The 21,785-nt window shown below is 37.2% G+C and overlaps 2 protein-coding genes across 4 annotated transcripts; one reads left to right on the plus strand and one right to left on the minus strand.

Annotated features, from left to right (window-relative positions):
* Positions 1–11,667: 11,667 nt before the first annotated feature.
* LOC122346528 (zinc finger CCCH domain-containing protein 3-like) lies at positions 11,668–14,963 on the minus strand. Its single transcript, XM_043241228.1, has 3 exons — positions 14,865–14,963; positions 12,425–13,850; positions 11,668–11,901 (listed from the first exon to the last, which is right to left on the minus strand). Exons 1-3 carry the CDS (start codon positions 14,908–14,910, stop codon positions 11,691–11,693), a joined length of 1,683 nt encoding a protein of 560 aa, XP_043097163.1. The 5' UTR covers positions 14,911–14,963; the 3' UTR covers positions 11,668–11,690.
* A 44-nt stretch (positions 14,964–15,007) lies between these two features.
* Positions 15,008–21,500, plus strand: cyldl (cylindromatosis (turban tumor syndrome), like). Of its 3 annotated transcripts, none has more exons than XM_043241226.1 (15): positions 15,009–15,246; positions 15,414–16,045; positions 16,189–16,470; positions 16,942–17,023; positions 17,145–17,320; positions 17,452–17,602; positions 17,752–17,893; positions 18,136–18,240; positions 18,360–18,451; positions 18,687–18,753; positions 19,149–19,290; positions 19,474–19,582; positions 19,710–19,828; positions 20,061–20,286; positions 20,585–21,500. In XM_043241226.1, exons 2-15 carry the CDS (start codon positions 15,623–15,625, stop codon positions 20,767–20,769), a joined length of 2,301 nt encoding a protein of 766 aa, XP_043097161.1. In that variant the 5' UTR covers positions 15,009–15,246; positions 15,414–15,622; the 3' UTR covers positions 20,770–21,500. The 3 variants fall into 3 exon arrangements, with proteins under 3 accessions (XP_043097162.1, XP_043097161.1, XP_043097160.1); XM_043241225.1 differs by having other exon boundaries at positions 15,010–15,246; positions 17,142–17,320; XM_043241227.1 differs by lacking the exons at positions 19,710–19,828; positions 20,585–21,500 and having other exon boundaries at positions 15,008–15,246; positions 17,142–17,320; positions 20,061–20,281.
* Positions 21,501–21,785: the final 285 nt, after the last annotated feature.

Genomic DNA, 21,785 nt, shown 5'->3' on the forward strand with positions numbered 1-21,785 from the left:
GATAAAGAGAAAGTGAAAGAGAAAGCTGGGACCTTTCCATTGACAACACTCGCTTCCCAGAGCTCATCTGTCCATCAGTCTGTGAGCTTTGTGTGTTAAACAAGCTCCCACACATTTCCCAGGATAACACACACAGCCTGCCTTTTTAAATTTGGACAGCCACCTGTGAGGATGACTAAGATAGCTTGTGTGTGTGTCCGTCCGTGTGAGTGTGTGCATGCAGGGTTTATGGAGCTTACTTGGATAGGGGGTGTTGAGCTGGGGAACTTGCATGCCAATCGTGACCAGGAGTCTCTGAGAGGCCTGAAGGTACTTAACTGCTCCCTTGAGAGCAAAATAAAGATTGAGTCCAAGTGAGAGAGAGGGAAGACATAGGAAAGGGATATGATGGAGCGAAACATTGGGCTGTGCCAAAAAAGCCCATCACGAACAAAAAAGCAGACAGAAAAGGGGCCGGGTGAGAGATTAAAAAATAGGGAAAGGGAAAGGAGAATGAAGGGACGCCTGCATGGTTTGCTGGCTTACTTCTTAGGCTCAGAATAGAGCATGAGCTCCAATGTCTGGGCCACTTCGACAGAAATGGAAAGTTGAGTGATTAGGACAGGTTTCCAGTTCACCTGTTCATGTGGGCTGTGGGCCAGGTGGAGCGGACTGTGGGTTTGGGAGTTATGTGTGTACTCTAGCCCCTGGATGGCCTCTCTGGCCAGCGTACAGCTACAGCCAGCCAGTTAATTAGGAGAATTTCATCACTCCGTCATAGAGAAGGAAAGATAGAGGGAGAGGAAGGGACAGAAATATACCATTAGTCTATGGTCACAGAAGTTGATTCAAGCCCATATGGATGGTGATGAGAGTAACACAAGCTCTGCTTGAACTGAACTGTAGTTGTTTTATTGACATCCACCTATTGATTGTTTAGATTTTCCTTTTTCTTTTCCACAAGCTGTGTAATTCATACATGCAGCGAAATGAAGCAATTCTAGAATAATTAGGGCCAAAGGGTCAAGTTTGTTTATCGTAAACAAGTCAATCATCTCTGCACATGCAAAGTGGATTGGAGATTTACAATATTTTGCATATAGGAACATAAACCTATATGTACACTACCAAGTCTCTTAATCTCACTAACAATGCATTTATACTATTATTATTACTAAAAAAAAAAAAAAAAAAAGCCAAGAACAAGAAGGTGGTTGCTTTTTTTTTTAATACTAATCCGTTTGGTCACTAGTGGCACAGAAAATGGCGCTTCAGCTTTAAGAGTCAGAGTTTCATGTGCTTCTGGGTTTGTAATTAGCAACTTGGAAAGTAACTTGGCAACTTGGTAACTAGCAGCTTGGACAGAGAGAACAAGGCAGATCAAAGCCAAAAAACCAAATAAGACTGCACCAGTGAAGGTGGTGTAAATGGCTATACTATGCCTGCAAGACCTGTAATTGACTGCAATGTGTTGAAACATTCTTGGGTAACAGTTTACTTTAAAAATGATATGCGTTTGCTCTTGGAAGCCACATAACAGCCAAAAATAAAAATGGATATTAATCAGTCTACTTAATTCTTACACTTCATCTTCTTACTTCATACACCTGTCTTTCAACAGGCTTCGGGATATTCTCTCATGTCCTATAAATGAACCAGTGATTTTATTGTATTTATTGTAATGTTGTAGCATGTGAGATTAGAATAAATATGTCCCAAATAAAGAATGTTTAAAAAAAAAAAAAAAAGTCCCAGTATGGTCTATTTCAGGCCGATTTTTGAAGTGTGGATCTATGCACACTCTAGTTAAAACAGCCCACAATCCATTGTTCTTTGGTGAAGGATTCGGTCCAGAACTACAAACACAAATAAAATGTGTTACAAAAACTACAAACGTGGCAGACATGTGTGACTGGCAGCTGGGTAGAGAGGTTTACAAAAACGGGTTTGAGTTACTAATAATCGACATTTAACCTGGTAAAAAAAAATATCTATTTATTGTTATCTGTGTTTTATTTCATATGCAACAGCAATGTGAATTTTTATACATATATTTTGTCATTAACTTTTAAATGCACCATTATGTCGAAAATATGAGAAGTTATCAACATGAAAGACCGACTGGAAAATAAACAAGCTACTACTTTTCTCTCCAATATAGTAGGAAGTTAAATGAAATTGGATGATATTAACGGTGACAAGATGACTGACAGACCAGTTTACAGTGACAGGGTGCGTGTAACAGGTGCGACAGAGTGCTCAGTTAAAGACGCAGTTGTTTGACGTGATAGTAGGTCCCAAAGCTTGCCCAAAGTGCCGTGCACTTTTTCTTCACCAAAAGGTTACATACTTTAAGTGTGCAGTGTAAGTAGGCACACTGAGATGCAGCAATAATCTCCAGGCCCTCTTTTTGCTCCCTCCCAGTCGAAAACCTTTAACCCCATGAACCTGTCCTACTCCAATCCACTCTAAAACAGAGGGCCAAAAAAGCCTCATTATGGATGTGTTTGGCTGTCTTTAGACCGCATAGTCTGCTTCCCACGCAATGCCAATTTACTGTGATTATTATGGTAACACTTCACGCCGTGTGGACAGATGAAGGGTGCGTGGGAGGGGCTGCTAAGATCAGATTACTGGAAAAGGGAAACTTAAAGGGCTTGGGCAAGAGGTAATATTATAACGTGCCATTTGTAGGAACCTAGCCATGGTCTTAAAACAACTAAGTGAACTTTATGTTGTGCTACATAAGACTGACGCAAAAGGAACAGTGTTTGGTGTCCAAAAAGTACACTTGAATAACAGTCACACAAGGGAAGCAGTGTGCTCTTGAAAGTTCTTAAACATTATTACTTTTATTATTGTTGTTGTTGTTGTTGTTGGTGGTGGTTATTATGAATAAATAATTTATTATTTTTATTTATTTATTTTGTATTATTATTTTATTATTTAAATGAATATTATGTGATAAATAAATTATAATTAAATTATTTATTCATTTACATTTGCAAATAACAATATTATTATTGTTGTTGTTGTTGTTACTATATGCAAATATAAATAAATATAAATGAACAGTTTAATTACCATTTATTTCCAACACAATATTAATTATTAATATTAATAGTATACAATAAATACAGCATGTATTTATAACAAACACAACAACAATAATAATATGTATGTATTTTTGGTGATCACTGGTAATTATCCATCACTACAGAAACTAGATGATGACAATCACACGTCGTCATTAATTGCTCAAGTAAAGCTATAACTGGATGGACAAAATACCAATAAATCATAAAGACACGGACAAACACAACTACACAATGCATGTGTTGGAGGTGATAAATGATGTGTATGTTCTTAAATAATTAGCAGGTGTGTCCTGTTTAAGGTTTCTGATTTATTCTGTCCCTTGGGTTACCGGAGACCCCTCGGGATACCAAGAAAACATTTACCCCCAAAACGGGGAAGGAAAGAGTGTAAGTGCAGTGTCCCGTTTCATTGGCGTTTGGATTACACTTTTCATCACTTAGCCTTCAACTGCTGGCACAAACACTCAACAAATGATCTCACACATCAACCCTTTACCGCACAAACTCAAAACTAGCTCCAATGTGAAAATGTGTGCAAACCGTTTGCCAATAAACACATTTTCTATTTCTGCTCGTTTCCCTGCAAGCATGTATAAGTCGCACATCTCAAACTTCATAGAAAGGCTTCATCTCCTTCCACTTAATCTGCAGGTGTTCTCATGCAGTTTACACATAAGCGCAGGGGACGGGTGTGCCTGGCAGGTGGCTGTTAGTTGCGTTGCTGCTTGGGTGTGTCACGCAAGGCCGAGCAATGAGAAGCTTTAATTATGGCCAGCTGACAGTTTGACAAGGAAGCAGCCAGAGGCCCGGGCGAGAGAAGCAAGGCACAAGAGCATTAGATAATGTCTCTCTATGTCTGTCAGTGACTGTACACAAATTACACTCAGGGAATCCATGTCGAGCACAGGGGTCTTTTCGTAAAAGAGTTTGAGGTTGATCAGTTGTCTTGTGGTTGTATACTGGGTGTTACCATAGTATGCTACTACATTCTAACTAAATGATTTGCAGAAGCTGCCTTGCTAAAAAAGATTTTTGTGTTCTATGATGTCCCTGGCCAAAATTCACTGGTAAAAGAATTTAAAAAATAATATTATATAATTATTGTAAGTGATTGTGTAAACATACAGTAGTAATGCTAGATCTATGAGATGCCTTATTTGATTATTTACAAAAATGTGAAGATTACATTAAATAATTGATCAATCAATCAAATGAATATATAAAATAGTATCTACAAATTTCATTAAAAGGTATTGAGTAAGATTTTTATATATATAAAAATATATATATATATAAATAATAACAACAATAATAATTATAACTATTTATAATTTTTGTAATTCACATGATAAACAAGATGCTTCATAGGACATTATAACATGCTGTTATAAATGTATTATTTATTACTATTATTTAATGTGGATTTTTTTTTTGATGAATAGGAATTTTAAACTAACAGCCGGAAATTGGCCACAAGATGCTTCAGAAATCAGGCTGATTTAGTTATACCTATTAGTTTTATAATGTTGAATTTTTTTTTTTAACAGAATTATTAACATTATGAATGGCTTTAATTTTGACCCATTTAAATGTTGTCCTTGCTGAATAAAAGTATTTATTTTTATATGCCTTACTGACCACAAAATATAAAAATAAGCTAAAAATAAGCACAATTTTTTTTATTTTCAACATCAAACTACATTAGTTTTTGCAAAATCTCGGACTATAGATGACACCTTTTGAGGTAAAGTAAAACAAATGGAGCTGGACGGGACATGGTGAAAGTTATTAACAGTCGTACCGACAACAAACTGACAACAGACAGCTGAAGGACAGACGAGTTGAGATAAACTGAACATACACACACAATAGCTGTTAACAGGTGGTGGGTGGTCCTCCCAAAAGACAGGACTGCTGGACACATTATGAACAAGTTGGCGTGTGTGTGTGTGTGTGTGTGTGTGTGTGTGTGCGCACCATACACAGCACAAATCTGAGCAGTTGAATGTTTATCCAGTGGACACTGGTGGAAGGGAGAGATTACACCCCATTAAAGTGCGAGTTGGCCCATCTGCTTGACATGCAGGGCCTGAGAAAGTGATGTGGAATGAGCAGAATGTTCGTCCCAGAGACTGAGGGTCGACGGTGTGTGTGTACAAGCGTGACTGACGCAGTCGATGAAACCATTGTGGCATTGTGGTATTTAGAGCAAATATATCTCGGGTGACAGTTAAGAGAAGCAAAGACACCACGTTGGCCCTCGTAAATATCTCCCATTTCTTCTGCGTTCAAATTTATCTAACCTTCATATACTGTGCTCGACTTTCCTTTTTATAATTTCTACCTTTACATATAAACTTGTGCTGTATTCATGTAAATAAATTATAATATCGTATGTCCATAACTACCAAGATTTCACGCAACGCTAACCTAGGATCAGGAGGACATGAGGATCAAGTAAAGCAGGGCCGGCCGACACACATTTGTCATAAACAGGATATTTATTACCGGACTGGAGCTGGGATGCTTACTCAATATGGCAGAGGCATATCTAAGAACGAGACTAGTGGGGGAGGAGCTGGGAATGAGATCCGGCAGATGAGGGAGCAGCGGTGGTGTGAAAAAAAGTGGCAGAAACTAAAGAAAGTGTGAACTAGCGAGTGATGCAAAAAAACAAACTAAAATAAACAAACAAACCACATAAGGAACGAACACTCAAGAGCAGGAGGAGACTGACGCGTTGGCTAAAATTTACAATGAGTGTATGGTTGCCAGTAAGGCGGGGGGTTGTGAATGCGCACTTGAAAACAAAGCCCCAAGCCAGTGACCGTGTAAAAGGAGTATACTTTAAAGACTTGCTCACTCGGCTGTTTGTGAAATGGAGCTTTGTGCTCATGTATCCCACCACTCTCGTTCGGCACAAATCCAAATGTTTCATAATATTTTTATATTTGCGATCTAACACATCTTAATACTAAACTATTATTTATTGTGTAAATTAAAGACTTTGTTCTCACATTTCAACGGTGACACAGAGGCAGCAAGCTGATGTTTGCTTTGCTGTGTTTTATTTTGATAGAGAACAAACTGCGCTGATGTGTATCCTTACCAGCAGAATCAACTTTAAATAAATATTGTCTTAATAATAATGCACAACGGTATAAAAGGTCAGATTTGATACATTGTGCTTTAATAAAACGAGCAAAACAGATGAGGCTTTCTGTCATTTGAGCTTCCTTTCTGTGAACAAATTAAGCATAGCATAAAAATGAAACTCAGCATAAAGGCCAAGTTACCTGTTGCGCAGTTTTTTCCTCTTATGTGTTAACTAAATCAAATATTTTTAAAGAATTTATTCCTTGTACGTACTATATGTACATTCTAATATAATATCATATTTAGTATTTTCACATCTAGGTGGGAAAAGAAAGCACTACTGTCTGTTCAAAATAAACTAAAAGAAACTGAGCATAGTATTTGCTGTTTTTTTTCTCTGTTGTACCAAAATCATATTGAACCGTGACCCCCATACCGAGGTGCGAACCAATCTGTGTATCGTGCCCCTAATACATACATAATTACATTCAAAAATATTTATATTTATATATATTTTGCAATAACCGATAAGCGTCACTTGAAAATATAGTGCAAGTAATGTAATCTAAACCCTAAACGCATTTTGTGAAAAAGCCGGTATTGTGCGCTTCCAAGTCATTGTGGGTTCACGTTATATTGCAGAAACCAACAAGCAACCTTGTTGTTTTTTCACAGAAGTCGATAAGTCCATTTTAGCAAATCAGCAAGCTGTATTCAGGTCAGGTGACAAAGCTATTTTCACTTTGAAAAGAATCAGTAGCTGAGAGGAGTTTTTTCAAAATAATTTCGACAAACTTAAACCTGTAATATCATCTTTATGGTGTAAGAGGAAAATAAAAGCTGAAATGAATTCACGGAATGTTGCTAAAGCAGCACATTACAATGCTGAGGAAAAAGCTCAGTGTATTGCAGCTAATCACAGCTAAACAATTGTCAAGCATCTACACTGTCATCTGAGGAGGTTACAACGACTAAACAAGTGTTTTTTTTGTTTTTTAGAACTATAAAAGTTTAAATGTGAAGTTATTTGCTTTTGCTAAAAAATGCCTGTTAGTGATTTGCTTTTGCTATAAAATAAGCAGAATATGTATAAAAAACAAAAATAAACTACCAACAACTTTAATTTTGTATATATATATATATATATATATATATATATATGTGTGTGTGTTTATATATATTGAATATAGGTATATTATATTATATAAACTGCTACTAAACTGTAAAAATTCAAAGCATTTTTTAAAAATAGTGTTCTCATTGTAATGTTATATGTATATGACAGGGTTGTTAGGGTTCCCCCAACTCCAAAATCCCAATTTAACTCTGAGTTGCTAGGATATGTGCCTGTTTATTTACGTTGACCAAGTGTGTGGTTGTGCCCTGAGAGGAGAGGCATTGTGTTAATCTATGGAAAAGATACATTGTGCCTATATAAAGTGACAGAATTTAATGCACGAAGATAAAAATCGGGAAAAAATAGATGATACAGGAAGAGCATATACAAACCCTTCATAAAACATTACCTTCCTTACACTGCACTTCATAATGAACATAATACATGCTTAACTTAACGGATACCACTGAACACATTTTGTCAAATGACCTGAACTTCTATAGATATCACTTGCCTGTTGTATAGGAAGCAATGAACACTAAGTAGGGACCCTATGAATTAGGATGCAGCTATGAATCGATTAAAAGAACTCTACACACTTCTAAATTGTAATGTGAGTTAAAGACATAATCACATATGATAAAACCTTTTTCATACAAAAAATTTAAACCTAAAATATGAACATTGCAAGCCTATATTTAGCTGCTGTTGACACTTGAGTGTGTGGCCACCATCTGGTTGTGTGTAAACTTTACGTGAGCTGGTGAGGGACGGCACCATCAGATCGAGTGGAAAATGACAGCGAGATCAGAGCTGTGAAAGACCGGACAATGATTTATGTGCAAATAAAAAGGTGAGAATATTGTACAGTAATAGGACCCCTATGGATGTAGTCAGGGTTAAGGTGTGTATATGGGCGTGTTTGTGGAATTGCGGTAACATGACTATGCGAGTGTGCATTTATGACTCCAGCTTAATCGTAAACCTTCCATATCACTGCCTGAGCAGGTCAGCATGTGCATGCATGTGAGCTGAAAAAGATACATGCTGCCCTCTGATTTAAACATTAAAATACCAATCGTTTGCAGAGATGTTAAAACTTTGACCTGAACGGTGTGTATTTGTGTGTGTGGAATGGGAGGGGGTTGGGTGGAGGTGTACATACATCATACCAAATAAAGCCACAGCAGCTCTCCCTCAAGTTAATCACTTAAACACATGGGATAGAGGCTGCCTACACAAACATGCATGAGGGGGAGATCTGAAGCCACAGGCTGTTAAATAAACCATATGAAGATTCTACTTATTCCTACATATTGATGTGCACCAGAAAAGGAAGCATTGCATGTTTTTAATTGAGTAAGTCAATATATAAATATGGAGATGGATTTTCTAATCAACTAAATTTAAAATCAGGCAACTAAGCAAAAAAAGCCATAACAATTGAACCAGTTGGCAAAATGCTTGTGGTTACTTGCACTTTTTATCAATTTAACACACCCTTGCTGAATAGAAGTATACATTTATCTAAAGAAATAAACATGAATGAATGAATAAAACAATAATTAAAGATCAATCATCTTACAGCCCCTGAACTTTTTTTTTTTTCAAAGCCAGTATTTGTCAGTGAATATATACGTGACTTACACAACATATGCACAAAATCTATAGCTATCTTGCATTCAATTTGGATTGTTTAAATATGTTGACCACTGATATGATCTGAATGTTAGATTTTTTCTTAATTTCATGTCCTTGTTATTAATTAATATTCAAAAAACCAAAAAGAAATAAATGAAGATTCTGCAACTATTTTTCTTAAATGTAAAATGGCAACAAAAAAAAAAACTATGGAAAGACCTCATACGGGTGTAAATGCATCCACAATATATGAAGCTATTCTGTACAGATTGAAGACTAATCAGTCCACACTAAGTTGCCTTTATTTGTCTGTGAACCCTCAAGCGTCCTAAGCCAAATTCCATTGAGACACTTCAGGTGGCTTCATTTCCTCTCTTCTCCTTTTCTCTCTCACTCTCATCTTCTCACTATTGTGTTCTGTCATTTATCTATTTTATGGGATTATCGAGGCGCTTCTCCCCTGCCCGCAATTCATTACGCTCCTAACTGCTCACTTAGGTTTATGCCCCTTTAAATCCCCCAACAGATAACCAACCAGCCTCGGTAAACAGATAGAGAGCGAGGGAGAGAGAGAGAGAGAGACATGTGGTGGGCACTCATCAGAGAAGGAATTAAGAGATGTCACGCGGCGGTGGCCATGGCAGTGAGGAGAGGCAGTTAGTGGCGGTTTTTAACGCGGCTGCCCTCTTTCTCCTCATTAGTAATTCAATTTGCTCTTTATTAGCCACTCTTATCTCCTGCACAGAGTCCCTCTGGCTAACCCCTCGATCACCCGCCCTGTCTTTCCCGGCCTGCCCCTTCTCTCTTCACATCCAACCCAAAGAAGCATCACCTGGCTGAAACAAGACAAAACTTCCTATTACGAGACCTTGGTAGGAAGAGACACAGGCAATTCGCAGGTATGCAAAAGGGAGGCAGTTTTATGGTAATACTGCTACTCTAATGTGTGCAGAAACAGACCGCAAGCGATTACAGTGAGATTGTGGATGGGGTGGAGGGGGGAGGAGCTGGCTGTAAAAACAGTGATTGCTTTCCATCAGGTTGGGCTTATATTCTCCAGTTCGTTAAAACAATCCAATTTGCAAAGGGATAATTACGCATTAGCTCCTTTTTATCTACTGAGCGAGAGCGCTGGCAGGGTTTGATAGTGTAGCCGTATTCGGCGTGCCACTGCTGCAAATTACCCGCTATCGGCACATGTACACCATCACGGCCCGATTGGGCAATTAATTAACTCCTCCTATCCCCAGCGGATACGGGCCATCACACCCAAACCTACTCCCTCTTAAACCAATCAGGCTGCTGGGAACATGCTGCCCTCTATTGGGGGGGTACAGTCACAGCCAATTCACTTAATTCAGGATTTTCCATAATTGGGAAATGTCAGACGAAGAAATAACTTTCAAGAAGTAAATAAGGTCAAATGTGTTGAACCGTACTAAAGCCTATTAAAGACATAAGCTATTAGAAGCAGAGAAGCTGTGAATTTTTCAGCAATATTAATCACAGAATGATCCGAATGGCTCTCCATTTCGGATTAAATTGTAACATCCAATAGACTTGAGTTAGTGTATTGCAATGTTTAATTATTGACGAGAATAAAAATAAAGCCTGAGAGATAGAAGTGAGGACTGAGGATCAGTCTTTCTTTTACCAGACTCTCACATTGTTTCAAACACAACAAGTTCAGATAGAAATGTGAGCTTCGTTGATAGAAGAGATGACAAATGAAAACAACCTGTGTTTTAAAACTCTAACATATTTGAGTCTATGAAATCCTATTTCCGCCACTGATTGAAAAAAAAAAAGAGAAAGAAAAAGAAATTGTGCCTTTTTCAACTCACAACTCTTATTTTATTCTCACAATTGCAAGTTTACATATCACAATTCTGATATTGAAAATTCACAATTGCAATCAAAAAGTCAGAATTGTGAGATATAAGCTCTACAATATTGAGTTTAGATCTCACTATTCTGTCTTTATAACTCTCAATTTCTCAATTGTAAGTTTCATGTCACACAATTCTAAATATATGTGTATGTATATATATATATATATATATATATATATATATATATATATATATATATATATATATATATATATATATATATATATATATATATATACATACATACATACATACATACATATATATATATATATATATATCTGCAATGTCCTACAGCCAATGAGAGAGCAAGATACAGGGCACTGGGACTTTCAAGGGGAAAAAACTTTTCAGTTTTGCGTACCAGAAAGAGTTGTCATAGATTCTTCCAACTGTAAAGTCATGGAGTGTGAAACCTCCTGTCATCGATCCATCTTGCAAGGCAAACTAAATGCTACCCCAAATATTCGCGCAGTGTGAAAACAACGGTGATCTGATGACTTTGAAAATCTTGCAGTGTGAACTTGACATTAGCAACTCGCAATAAAACTCGCACAAGTCTCCGAGACTGACAGGAAGATTTCCATGATTTCATCTACGGTAAGACTTCATTTTCATTAAAGCTCTCAGTTTAATGTTCATATCTGCTGCAGCTTTGTGTTTCCATGGGAACATAAAGCCCACCTCAACCTCTCTCCGAGGAATACAAACAAAGCAGCGATAATTAATTTTCCAGAGACCGTTTTGTGTTGATTACTAATTAAACCAATTAGTCACAGAGGGGGTAAAACAATCAGTTCATTTAAAAAGGCTGAGGTAGAGTTGCATTGTGTTTTGAGAGTTGCAAAGCATTCTGTGAATGTGCAGTCATAGTAACTGACCTGATCTTGAGGTCCCAAGTGAGGTGGAGGTGAGAGAGAGACGACGGAGCTTGTGTCTGCCGAACGAAACCAGCACTTTTGACCCTGTTCGCCTGGCATTGGTTGGAGTCTTCACCTGTGCATGTGTCCTTCTCTGCAAAGAATACCGGCTCCTTACAGTCTGCACGATGGGGCTGCATCTTCTCTCTAAGCAGGGACTGTATACAGACATAAAACGTACATGAAATGTTGCCAATATTTCTTTATAATAATGTGTTTTTGATTTAATTATTTTAGCATGTTACAGATGTCAATAAAAAGTAAATGTTTGTTTTGCTTTATGTAAGTGCAAAGGAAATTTTAAGAACTATGTGCTGCCATCTAGTGGAGAGTTAAAGAATAATACTGCCATCAGGTGAGGCAACTAGCAATTATTTTACACTTTACATTTTACGCACCATTATTCTAAAGTTTGTGATGAAACACATTCCGGTACATTTTCATGTTTTCGATTTTTGTTTTGTCAATTTTAGAATTTTCTATGTCAGCATAATGACAATAGTTTTTATGTGACACAAATACATATTTTTTAAAAAAAAAAAAAATAATTGTATACAATACTAACAATTTTATATTAATGTATCAGATTTTAGAAATAGCATGATTGAACCAGACATAATTTTAACATCTGTGCATACCTAAAATTAATTCTACTATCTCACAATCTCAAGCAACTCTCACCTGCTAGCAGATCTTCTGATGATCTTGGTACGACTCCTGAGCTTGAAAGCACCAGCTGACAGTGGGGTGGTATTAGGGTTCATGTAGGTGGAGTTTGAGGACAGAACAGATACTTTTTCCCCTTTTTGACTACTCTTGTTAGCTGTCCATCGATAGACCGTGCCCTTATGGGTAGTTTTAGAAATTGAGCTAGATGTATTTGCTGTTGCACTTTTCCAGCGATATTTGTTAGCATGGTCAGCATGGGATGCGGAGGAACCTGTAGCTTTATACTTTTTTGATGAAGTTGTGCCACATCTCTTTTCTTTCATTGGTACCTCCAGTCCACCTTGAGATGTTCTTACAGGGACTTTAAGAGTTTTGGGTGAAAGGGGCTTGCGTGGCATATTTGTTGAGGCGTTTGCTTTTCCAGCTGTTGACGAGGAGCAAGAGGAAGACACCCAAGTGTACTTTGAGGTCTTAGGAGCTCCGAGGGAAAGATTAGGCTTGCTAGACACCTTCTTATTGGAACTGGAAACTCGTCTTACGGTGGCTGTGCCAGGAGAGGATCCAGAGGTCACTGGCTTAGGTGTGCTTTTTATGTTTGCCATCTCTTGGTTTTTCACCCAAGTAAACCGAGATTTCTTATGACATGGAGAGGCTACACATGTCTGAGCTGAGTCTTGCTTAAGCTGAAGCTTTGTGGTACTCAAGGAAGCCTGAGACTGAAGGTTAGAGGCAGATGAAGTCGTGGTACAATCTCTATTGGCTGTTGGCATTACAACAGTCCTGTTGGATAAGGCAGCAGTAGAAAGGTTGACTTGAACTGGAGCTGAAGGTTTGACAGATAGAGGGATAGAGTGATCGTTCGCAGATGAGGACAATTTCAAAGTGGGATTTATCTTCATTTCAGCGTTTGATGTTGAAGCAAATTCAGTTAGTGTGCTGGCAGATGAGCAGCCAAGATCGTTTTTTCCTGTTGAAGGTATAAGCACAGTCCTTTTTTCACTTGCTTCACTTTTCCTCTCCTTTGAAGTCTCACTTTGGACATTAATTGAAGATGTTGTAGATTTATCCGTGATTTGTTCAGCTTTCAACCTTTTAAATGAAACACTGCTGTTTACAAAAGGTCCAGCACTTTTTCCAGTAGCGGCATCTCCAGATGTGGTGATGTGATGGTGAGGCTGGTTCAGATGGTCCACAGCTGGACGAGACGCAAGGCTCCGAACTGTCCTGTTGGTCTTGTTGTTAAGGGAGTATGTTTTCCTCCAGCTGCTGGAAGAATGAGGCACATACGGTTGTGGCAGTGATGAATATGACTGTGTGTAGTGTGAGGAATGACCCCGACTCTGACCCCGGCCCCTCCTTGAACCATGTCTGCCATGACCCCACTGCGTAGAACTTGAGGGAACGTCGCCATGATTACTTTTATAGTCATTAATGAGGTCTGCAAAGTAAAATAGAAGCATGAAAGGTTAAGGTGAGAATAGTAAATGACCAGATTATTTGAAAATGAGTGAAATAGATTTCAGCAAATGCAAGATTTGAAACAGAGGTATGGGCATCTTTGTTCACTACACCTGACTCTAAAAGGCTGAAAAAAAATATTATTTAAAAGTAATAATAATAATCATAATAATAAGCTGAGATGCCCCTTGGGAAAAGACAGTTGAACTCTACAACAATATCAGAAAATTAAAAAAATTTAATTTTACTTTTTCATTATTTAAAAAATCTTTTAAAATTTGAAACAAATATAAATCTGGATAATTAGAAAACAATTGTTAACTATAAAAAATGCAAGGTATCTGTAAACATAAACAAATTATATAGATACCTTAAAACAATAAATGCTGTTCTAGAATACACTGTATTTCTTTTCTTTTATTCAGGTAACTATCCCCTTATAGCTCTTTAACTTAAGACGGTCACATGCGATTTAATTTTGATCTAATGGTTTTGGAAATAATTTTCGTTTAATCATGAATGGATTTGAATTTTTAATCAAAATCAGTTGTTATTAGCTATTCAGTAGCTACTAAGAAAAAAATCTAGAATATAATATAATGTAGAATATATCACACATGCCAAATTTAAATAACGGTTAAACGAACAGGAGCATGAAAAATGCAATACATTAAAACTGGTTGTCATTTTCGCCCAGAGACTTGTTTATCCCTGAACCTAACGTTACTCTACAGCAACAAGCCCAAGTACCAACAACGAGGAAAATTCAAACGAGCAAACTGCGGTAATTCAGAAATTACAAACATGTAAACATCTTAAAATGTGTAAATATCTTAGCTTTAGTGAATAACGGTTAGGTTAGCCACGGTGTTACTGAGTACTTCATTTACAGGGTAAATGTGGCTAATAACGAACGTAAGGTTTCGAAAAGGCTTAAAAAAAACTGTTGAATTACACCAGAAGATCGCCATATGAATAAAGCTGTCACACTCACTTTGCAATTCCTCTATTTCTCTTTGTAACGCTTCACGTTCAGCCATCTTCGCACCAAAACACAGACGTCATAAAACCGCGACGACGCCTGTAATTACGTTTACAGGCAACATCCAATCACAACACGCCTCTCAACAGATGATTCTAAAGTTCTGGTTTTTAGCCGAGCTACTCTTGCTTGGTTGTTCGAAACTTTACAGACCGACAGTAGTTATGTCTAGAGAGTAGTTTCATTTAGAGCAACGCTATAAACTTATGATATTCACATCACATTTATTTTAACAATATTTTAAGTTTATATTCGGTGGAAGGCTGACGGTTCTGCATTCTAACAGTTTCGTTTTGGGTTACAGAAATCGAAAGTACTAACGTTACTGACAGAGGTAAGTAATGAGCATAATTATATCAAATGTTTCCTCAGTCGCTTAAGAATGGATGTTAACGTATTTAAAAACGTTTTTTAGCCGTATGTAGTAACGCTACAGGTCAATTTATCAATAAACTAATAACAAACAAAAGTTACTATCACTAACTGTTGACTGTTTTACAGAGGCCGTCTACGCAGCTTTTCCTGTCTACCAGCGAAGTTGTTTCAAATAGTTTTGAAGCTATTTAAATGACGAAGAAGAACATGCATTACTCAGAGGAAGTCTGCAAGTAACGTAACGCCAATGCCTTAGGCCCATGCCCACGCTGAAAACACTGGCATCAACCTGAAAACCTGCCTTACTTCAGCTTTCCAAGTGACATTTTCAACAAATGGCTTCAGCTGACAACAAAATATACTTCATCATAACCGTAAAGCCACCTTCACCCTATGGGTACATAAATGCTGGTGAAATATGCTTCATAGATAAACAACGATTTGATTTAAGGAAAAAGAGAAACGACACAAACATTTTACCCGTAATTTGTGGGAGCGGCGCATTCGATGTATATCTTGATAAAGTTCTTCTGCAACCGCTGAAACGCAGATCAGCTGAATTACTTCTGGCTCTTGAGTGCAATGAAGACCGACTCATGGCCATAAATAATTCTGAGGCTTTAGAGAAAGCTTCAAATCTGTCTGAAGGCGAACAGGTTGATGTGGAATATAATGGGCAATGGCTCAAAGGTGTGATTCGATACATTGGTACTCTCACATCAAGCAGTTCAGGAGTCTTCTTCGGGGTGGAACTTCAGGTGAGTAACTTTGTGTGAGCAAGAATGTGTCTATACTATTGTTGAAGAGAGAACAGTGGTTGAGTAAAAAAAAAAAAAAAAAAAAAAAAACACTAAGAGTCATATGGTTGTATAATAAGTCCTATATTCTCCACTATTCCTAGGGTGATGATAAAGGAAAAGGCCAAAATGATGGTTCCTACTTCAAAACCTACTTCAGATGTTCCAAAAACTCAGGTGTTTTTGCCCCTTTTACAAGAATAAGACCAGTGGATCATAAACCATCAGCACCACCAAAACCAGCTCAGTCTTCCCTGTCCATGACATCTATTGAACCTCTCAAAGTTGGAGACAGAGTAACCTTTTTTGGTAAACAAAGTGATCACCATGGCATGGTTATGGATATAATGGACAGCCCAGATGGTAAAAGGGTTCTCATATCTACTGTGAGTACTGAATCTTGTCTTCTTACAATGACCAAAATAAATATTTCACCTAAAAAAGAATTGTTTATTTGCTGTTGTTCTAAGCATATATGCTAGTTCTTTTAAATAAAAAGAATAGCATTTATTTAAAATAGAAATCTGCAAGTAATGGCTGATGGAAATTCAGTATTTCATCAAATGTTTTTTAAATATATTAAAATATAAACCATTATATTATATTGTATTTTGCAAGATTGCTGCGTTTCTGTATTTTTGATCAAATAAATACAGCATTTATGAGCTTAGGAGACGTCTTTTAAAAAAAACATTACAAGTCTTACTGATCCCAAACTTTTGACCGGTAGTGTATGTACAGTGAAAAAACTACAATATAGACATGGGATTTTGCAATTAGTAAGTTCACCTATCTGAAAAAGATGAGCTATTGTGTCATTGTAAATGGATTATATGCTAAAATGTTCCTCTTCTCAGGATAAGGATGAAGAAGGGAAGCAGGGGGGAGAGATGTTGGTCCCGTTTGATTTTGTAATTAAAGAGGAGCCGTTAAATAAAGGTAACATGTCAGTGCAGGTGTATATGTGCTCATAACTCAGTATACAGTACAACCTGGGTATAAGCATATAGTGGAGTTAGTTTGATGTGTGTTTCATATCATAACTTTTTCTTGTTAGTAGATGAAATTGAAAAAATGGACACTTCTCAGGGCCCAGGGACGAGGAGTGCCACTGATTCTGAGGAAATTACCGTTGGCTCCCTGGTGCAGTTTCTGGGAAAAACACTAGTTTATGGAATTGTTCGCTGGATTGGACATTTACCTGATTTCCCTGGGATGACTGCGGGACTGGAACTGGTAGATTCTCTATATACCAGTTCAACTGTTGTAATCTTTCGCAAATTCGTGCAGCATTGAAATGAAATAAAACGACAAACCAGTTTCATCATTTGTTAACTTAAACTGCAATATATGTATTTTTTTCTCAGGAGGATGGCAGTGCCGGCGTGAATGATGGAACGTATAAAGGAAAACGGTACTTTGACTGCCCTCCTCATTGTGGTTTATTTGTGAGACTGTCATCCTGTCGACCTGATGATCGGTTTTCTGGTGGAAAGAGGCTGTCCAATGGACACCCTGGTAAGACCTAAAGATATTGTTAAATTTTTACTTTGTGTTAAATCTGTACTTAAAGTGAGTGTGTTAGGTGTTTATTAGCATAAAGTGAAACTTTACCATGGACATGTAGATTACTCCAACCAATATGTGCCTCGTTCTCCTTGTAACAGACCCCGATGAGACAATTGTATCTGAGGAAGAGGAGAATGTGCCACCTATTAAAACAGAAGATGTGTCAAACTTACTAATTGGTCAAATGAAAGGCATTCAGGGTCACTGCAACTCCTGTTATATGGACTCTGCCCTGTTCAGGTTAGAACTTAGACATGATTTATATGGTGTTTTAATGTATGTTGCATTATAATGTATATTAAATTATATTTACTGTATATATATGTGTGTGTGTGTGTGTGTGTGTGTGTGTATATGTCTCTTTTGTAGTATGTAGAAGTTGAGTCAACAAATAAATAATATTTATAAATATCTTTGGTTTAATTTATGAGCGGTTTAATAATATGGCATGATCTTATTTGTTTTTGTTTTTTTTCATCCAGTGTGTTTTCCTGTTCATCAGTTCTGGATTCTCTGCTTTTTAAGTCTACAGAATATGAAACCATTCAAAGAATTCTGCTAAAGAACATTGTCAACCCTCTCCGAAAGTAAGAAAGTCATACTAAACAGAAATGACTTATACACGTATACATGTACATAAAGACTTATAGTACATATATACATATAGGAGAGCTTGTATAACCTAATTTTCTCTCCTAATTTACAGACAAGGTTTTGTATCGGAGCGCAGTGTGATGAATCTTCGGAAACAATTACAGAAACGGGAACACTGCCCCACTTACACCACAGATGAGAAGGGTACTCTATCTTCTTGATGTTATAGCCATATTCAGCTTTGTTAATGATGTCAAGTTTCAAACAGAATATTGAAGGAAAACGTCCAACTTTACATTTCTCAGCAAGTCATCAAAATGCAGATCCAAAACATTCCACAGCTGTTTGCACAAATAATTCATATCTCATTATCTATAAAAGATCTCTTGGTTGTTTTATAGAATTGCACTAAGCATAGTGTTTTTCCTGATGTGCGCAGATCCCGAGGAGTTCCTGTCTCTCATCATGCAGGAGATTCTCTTTCTGGATCCGCCACTGATACTATGGTAGAGAGATTTGTCATTGTTCGTTTTTTCAGTAGGAATCATCATGAATTGAGCTATTTTACTTCCTTCGTGATTTCATTGTTTATACTTAGCAATTTGAGGAAGTAATTGATCTAAACCTCTATAGTATGTAACACATACACACGCATATAAACTACATGTTGGGAAAACTCACCAAATAACTTAGCATTACGGTTTCTTTGCAAAAGCGGATTGACTTTTAAGAAACCACATCCAAACATGCTAGCAATCGTGTAACATCATGAAATCTGTTATAATGTTTCGAAAAAGTATTTGTTTCTTTCTGTCGAATATGTCTCGCTATTTTAATAGGATGCCTTTTTAAGTTTGGAGTTTATGCATTAATATATGTTTATCACTTTACCTGCCTATAGCAGCCAACCTGGAAGCAAACAAAAATTGCAAAGCTGTTACTACTACCAAATCTTTATGGATTATAACCACCATTTAGTCCTGCCAACGGTTCAACAGCTACTGGAACATTCATTTTACAGCAACAGTCTCAAACTAGCAGAGGTATTATTTTGGATGGACTTTCCATAATCGTCCTCCAGATGGTACTGTTTCTCTCTACTTAAGTATTTCAGTTGCGACTCAAATGAATATACATCCCTAATATCACGATATGAATCCATAATATATATAAATCATGGTATGATCTAGCTGTTACTCAGAGTATTTTTTTTCCCATGCCTCCAGGTTCCCGCCTGTCTGATTCTTACTATGCCTCGCTCAGGAAAGAGTTTCAAAATGTTTCCAAAAATCATTCCTTCTACAGAACTGGACATCACAGGTCTTCTAGCGGAAGGTAAAGTGTCCTTAACATCTATACAAATATGACAGTCTTCGGGTTTTTCCTAGTACTGTGCATCCATCCTCCTGTGTGTTCTGTTAAGTCACCTGAGGTGTGTGTTATATATTTACTTGCTCATTAGGTCCTCAGCAGTGTGTGTTGTGTGGTCAGCTAGCAAATCAGGAGTGTGCTGAGTGCTTCAGAGACACAGTGTTTAGTGATACAGGATTCAAATATTTCTGTGTGAAATGTTCTGCTCAGGTAGGGTGTTAAATATGCATGCTGCATTTATCAGAATATTCTGTATACATTTATACTGTTTATACTTCTGAGTATTTTTCTAAGGCTAGATTATTATTAAATTATTAAACTAACTATTAAAAGGGATTTTATACAATACAATACAATATAATAAATTATAAACGTTTATATATTTCCTACATTTTTATGCAGAATAATGTTAAACAACCTTGAAACTGATTTGTTTGTGTAGGTGCACTCTCACCAGCAGCGTCGATGCCACAAACCCAGCACCCTGCTTCTTCCTCAGGGCTTCTCTTGTTCACAGAGATCAGGGTCTGATCACCGCACTCCTCCACGGGAGAAACTCGAGCTGTTTGCTGTGCTGTGCATAGAGACCAGCCACTATGTCTCTTTTGTCAAACACGGACCTAAAGATACTGACTGGATCTTTTTTGATAGTATGGCAGACCGCGTCGGTAAGTACAGTAAAATGCGTGCTTGGTTTGAGTTTTCATGTCATTCCAAACCTGTAAGACCTTTGTTCATCTTCGAAACTCAAATTAAGCTAAAATTATGGTTGAACCATTGATGTCAGGTGGATTATTTTTATCTCTCCTTGCTATGTTTCTGAGCCTTCATCGTTTAAAGATCCATGCTGTCTCTGGGAGGGTCAGAGAGCTCTCAGAATGCATCAAAAATATATAGAAGTGAATGAAGGTCTTGAGGGTTAACTCTGGGTTTGAACACGCACATCTTACACTTTCCTGTTTATAGGTGAAAGTGATGGCTATAATATCCCAGAGGTACGCGCATGTCCTGAGGTCGGCCAATACCTACATATGCCTCTGGCTCAGCTGGCTAATCAAGTGCCTCGAGAGATGGAAGGTGTTGCGAAACGACTTTTCTGCGACGGTTACATGTACCTTTATCAGAGCAAGACCATGTGTCTATATAGATGATTAAATCAATGCGTACATGCCCGTAAGTGCGAGTGCGCCATTCGATTAGCTACGAACAGGTCTGCTTTGTAATGTATAATTCATAATGATATGTTCTTTTTGAGGAAAATTGTAAAACTATATGCTTCTGCTCCATATTTGAGCATTTATCAGTCAAATATTTTCACTTTCTTTTGGCATTATTAACTTTCTGTATGGAGTTGCAGTATTGCATTGCCTGGGGTGGGGGCGGTACACACTCTTTGAAACATGCTGGAAGAAGACGATGCAGCTGATATGCTTTTAAGCTATTTAGACTTGAATAAAAGTACACACATTTTTAAAGTATGTGTATAAAAAATATATATATATATATATGATTGTGTTCTTTTCTTATCCGAATGGGGAGAGATTTTATGTTTTCTTGACCTACTGTAGCTTGCTGCCTAATTCATATTAACAGAAAAGGGAGTCAAGACAATTTTTGCTTACATGTAATGCTGACAAGATAGAGATTTCTATAAAACATGAAGTTGATGACTTGCAGAATTCCAATTGTAATTTTGAGTTTGTATTGGTTCTTGAGATCCTGTATGAAGCTTTCTGGCTACTGACTAACACTGTGAGCAATGCTGTATGTAACAATCACTGTCACAAATGACCTGTCAAAATATTTGAATTTATTTGTTTTAGTCTATTTGATTTAATTCCAGTGAAAACTATCAACCAAAAAATAAATGTCTTGACAGGAATTACATCCTCTGTCTTTTTTTTTCTCTCTCTCTGTTTGTGTGCTTGTGTGAGAACCTTAGATCTCAGCTCATTACATTCCTCCCCCTAACCAAACGGGTAAACCTGGAAGAGAATTTGCATGTTTGTGTTTTTCGTTACATCATCGTAAACTGCAAGTGACGGAACAGTAGTTGTTTAGACTGCAAGAGGTGGAAAAAGCTCACAAAAGCACATCTACTGAAATCTTTCCTAAAGACTGGATAAGAAAAAAGGGGATTTGGGATAATCTGTGCTGTGATACACTT

The sequence above is a fragment of the Puntigrus tetrazona genome, chromosome 6, assembly GCF_018831695.1.
Source record: "Puntigrus tetrazona isolate hp1 chromosome 6, ASM1883169v1, whole genome shotgun sequence".
Lineage (NCBI taxonomy): Eukaryota > Metazoa > Chordata > Actinopteri > Cypriniformes > Cyprinidae > Puntigrus > Puntigrus tetrazona.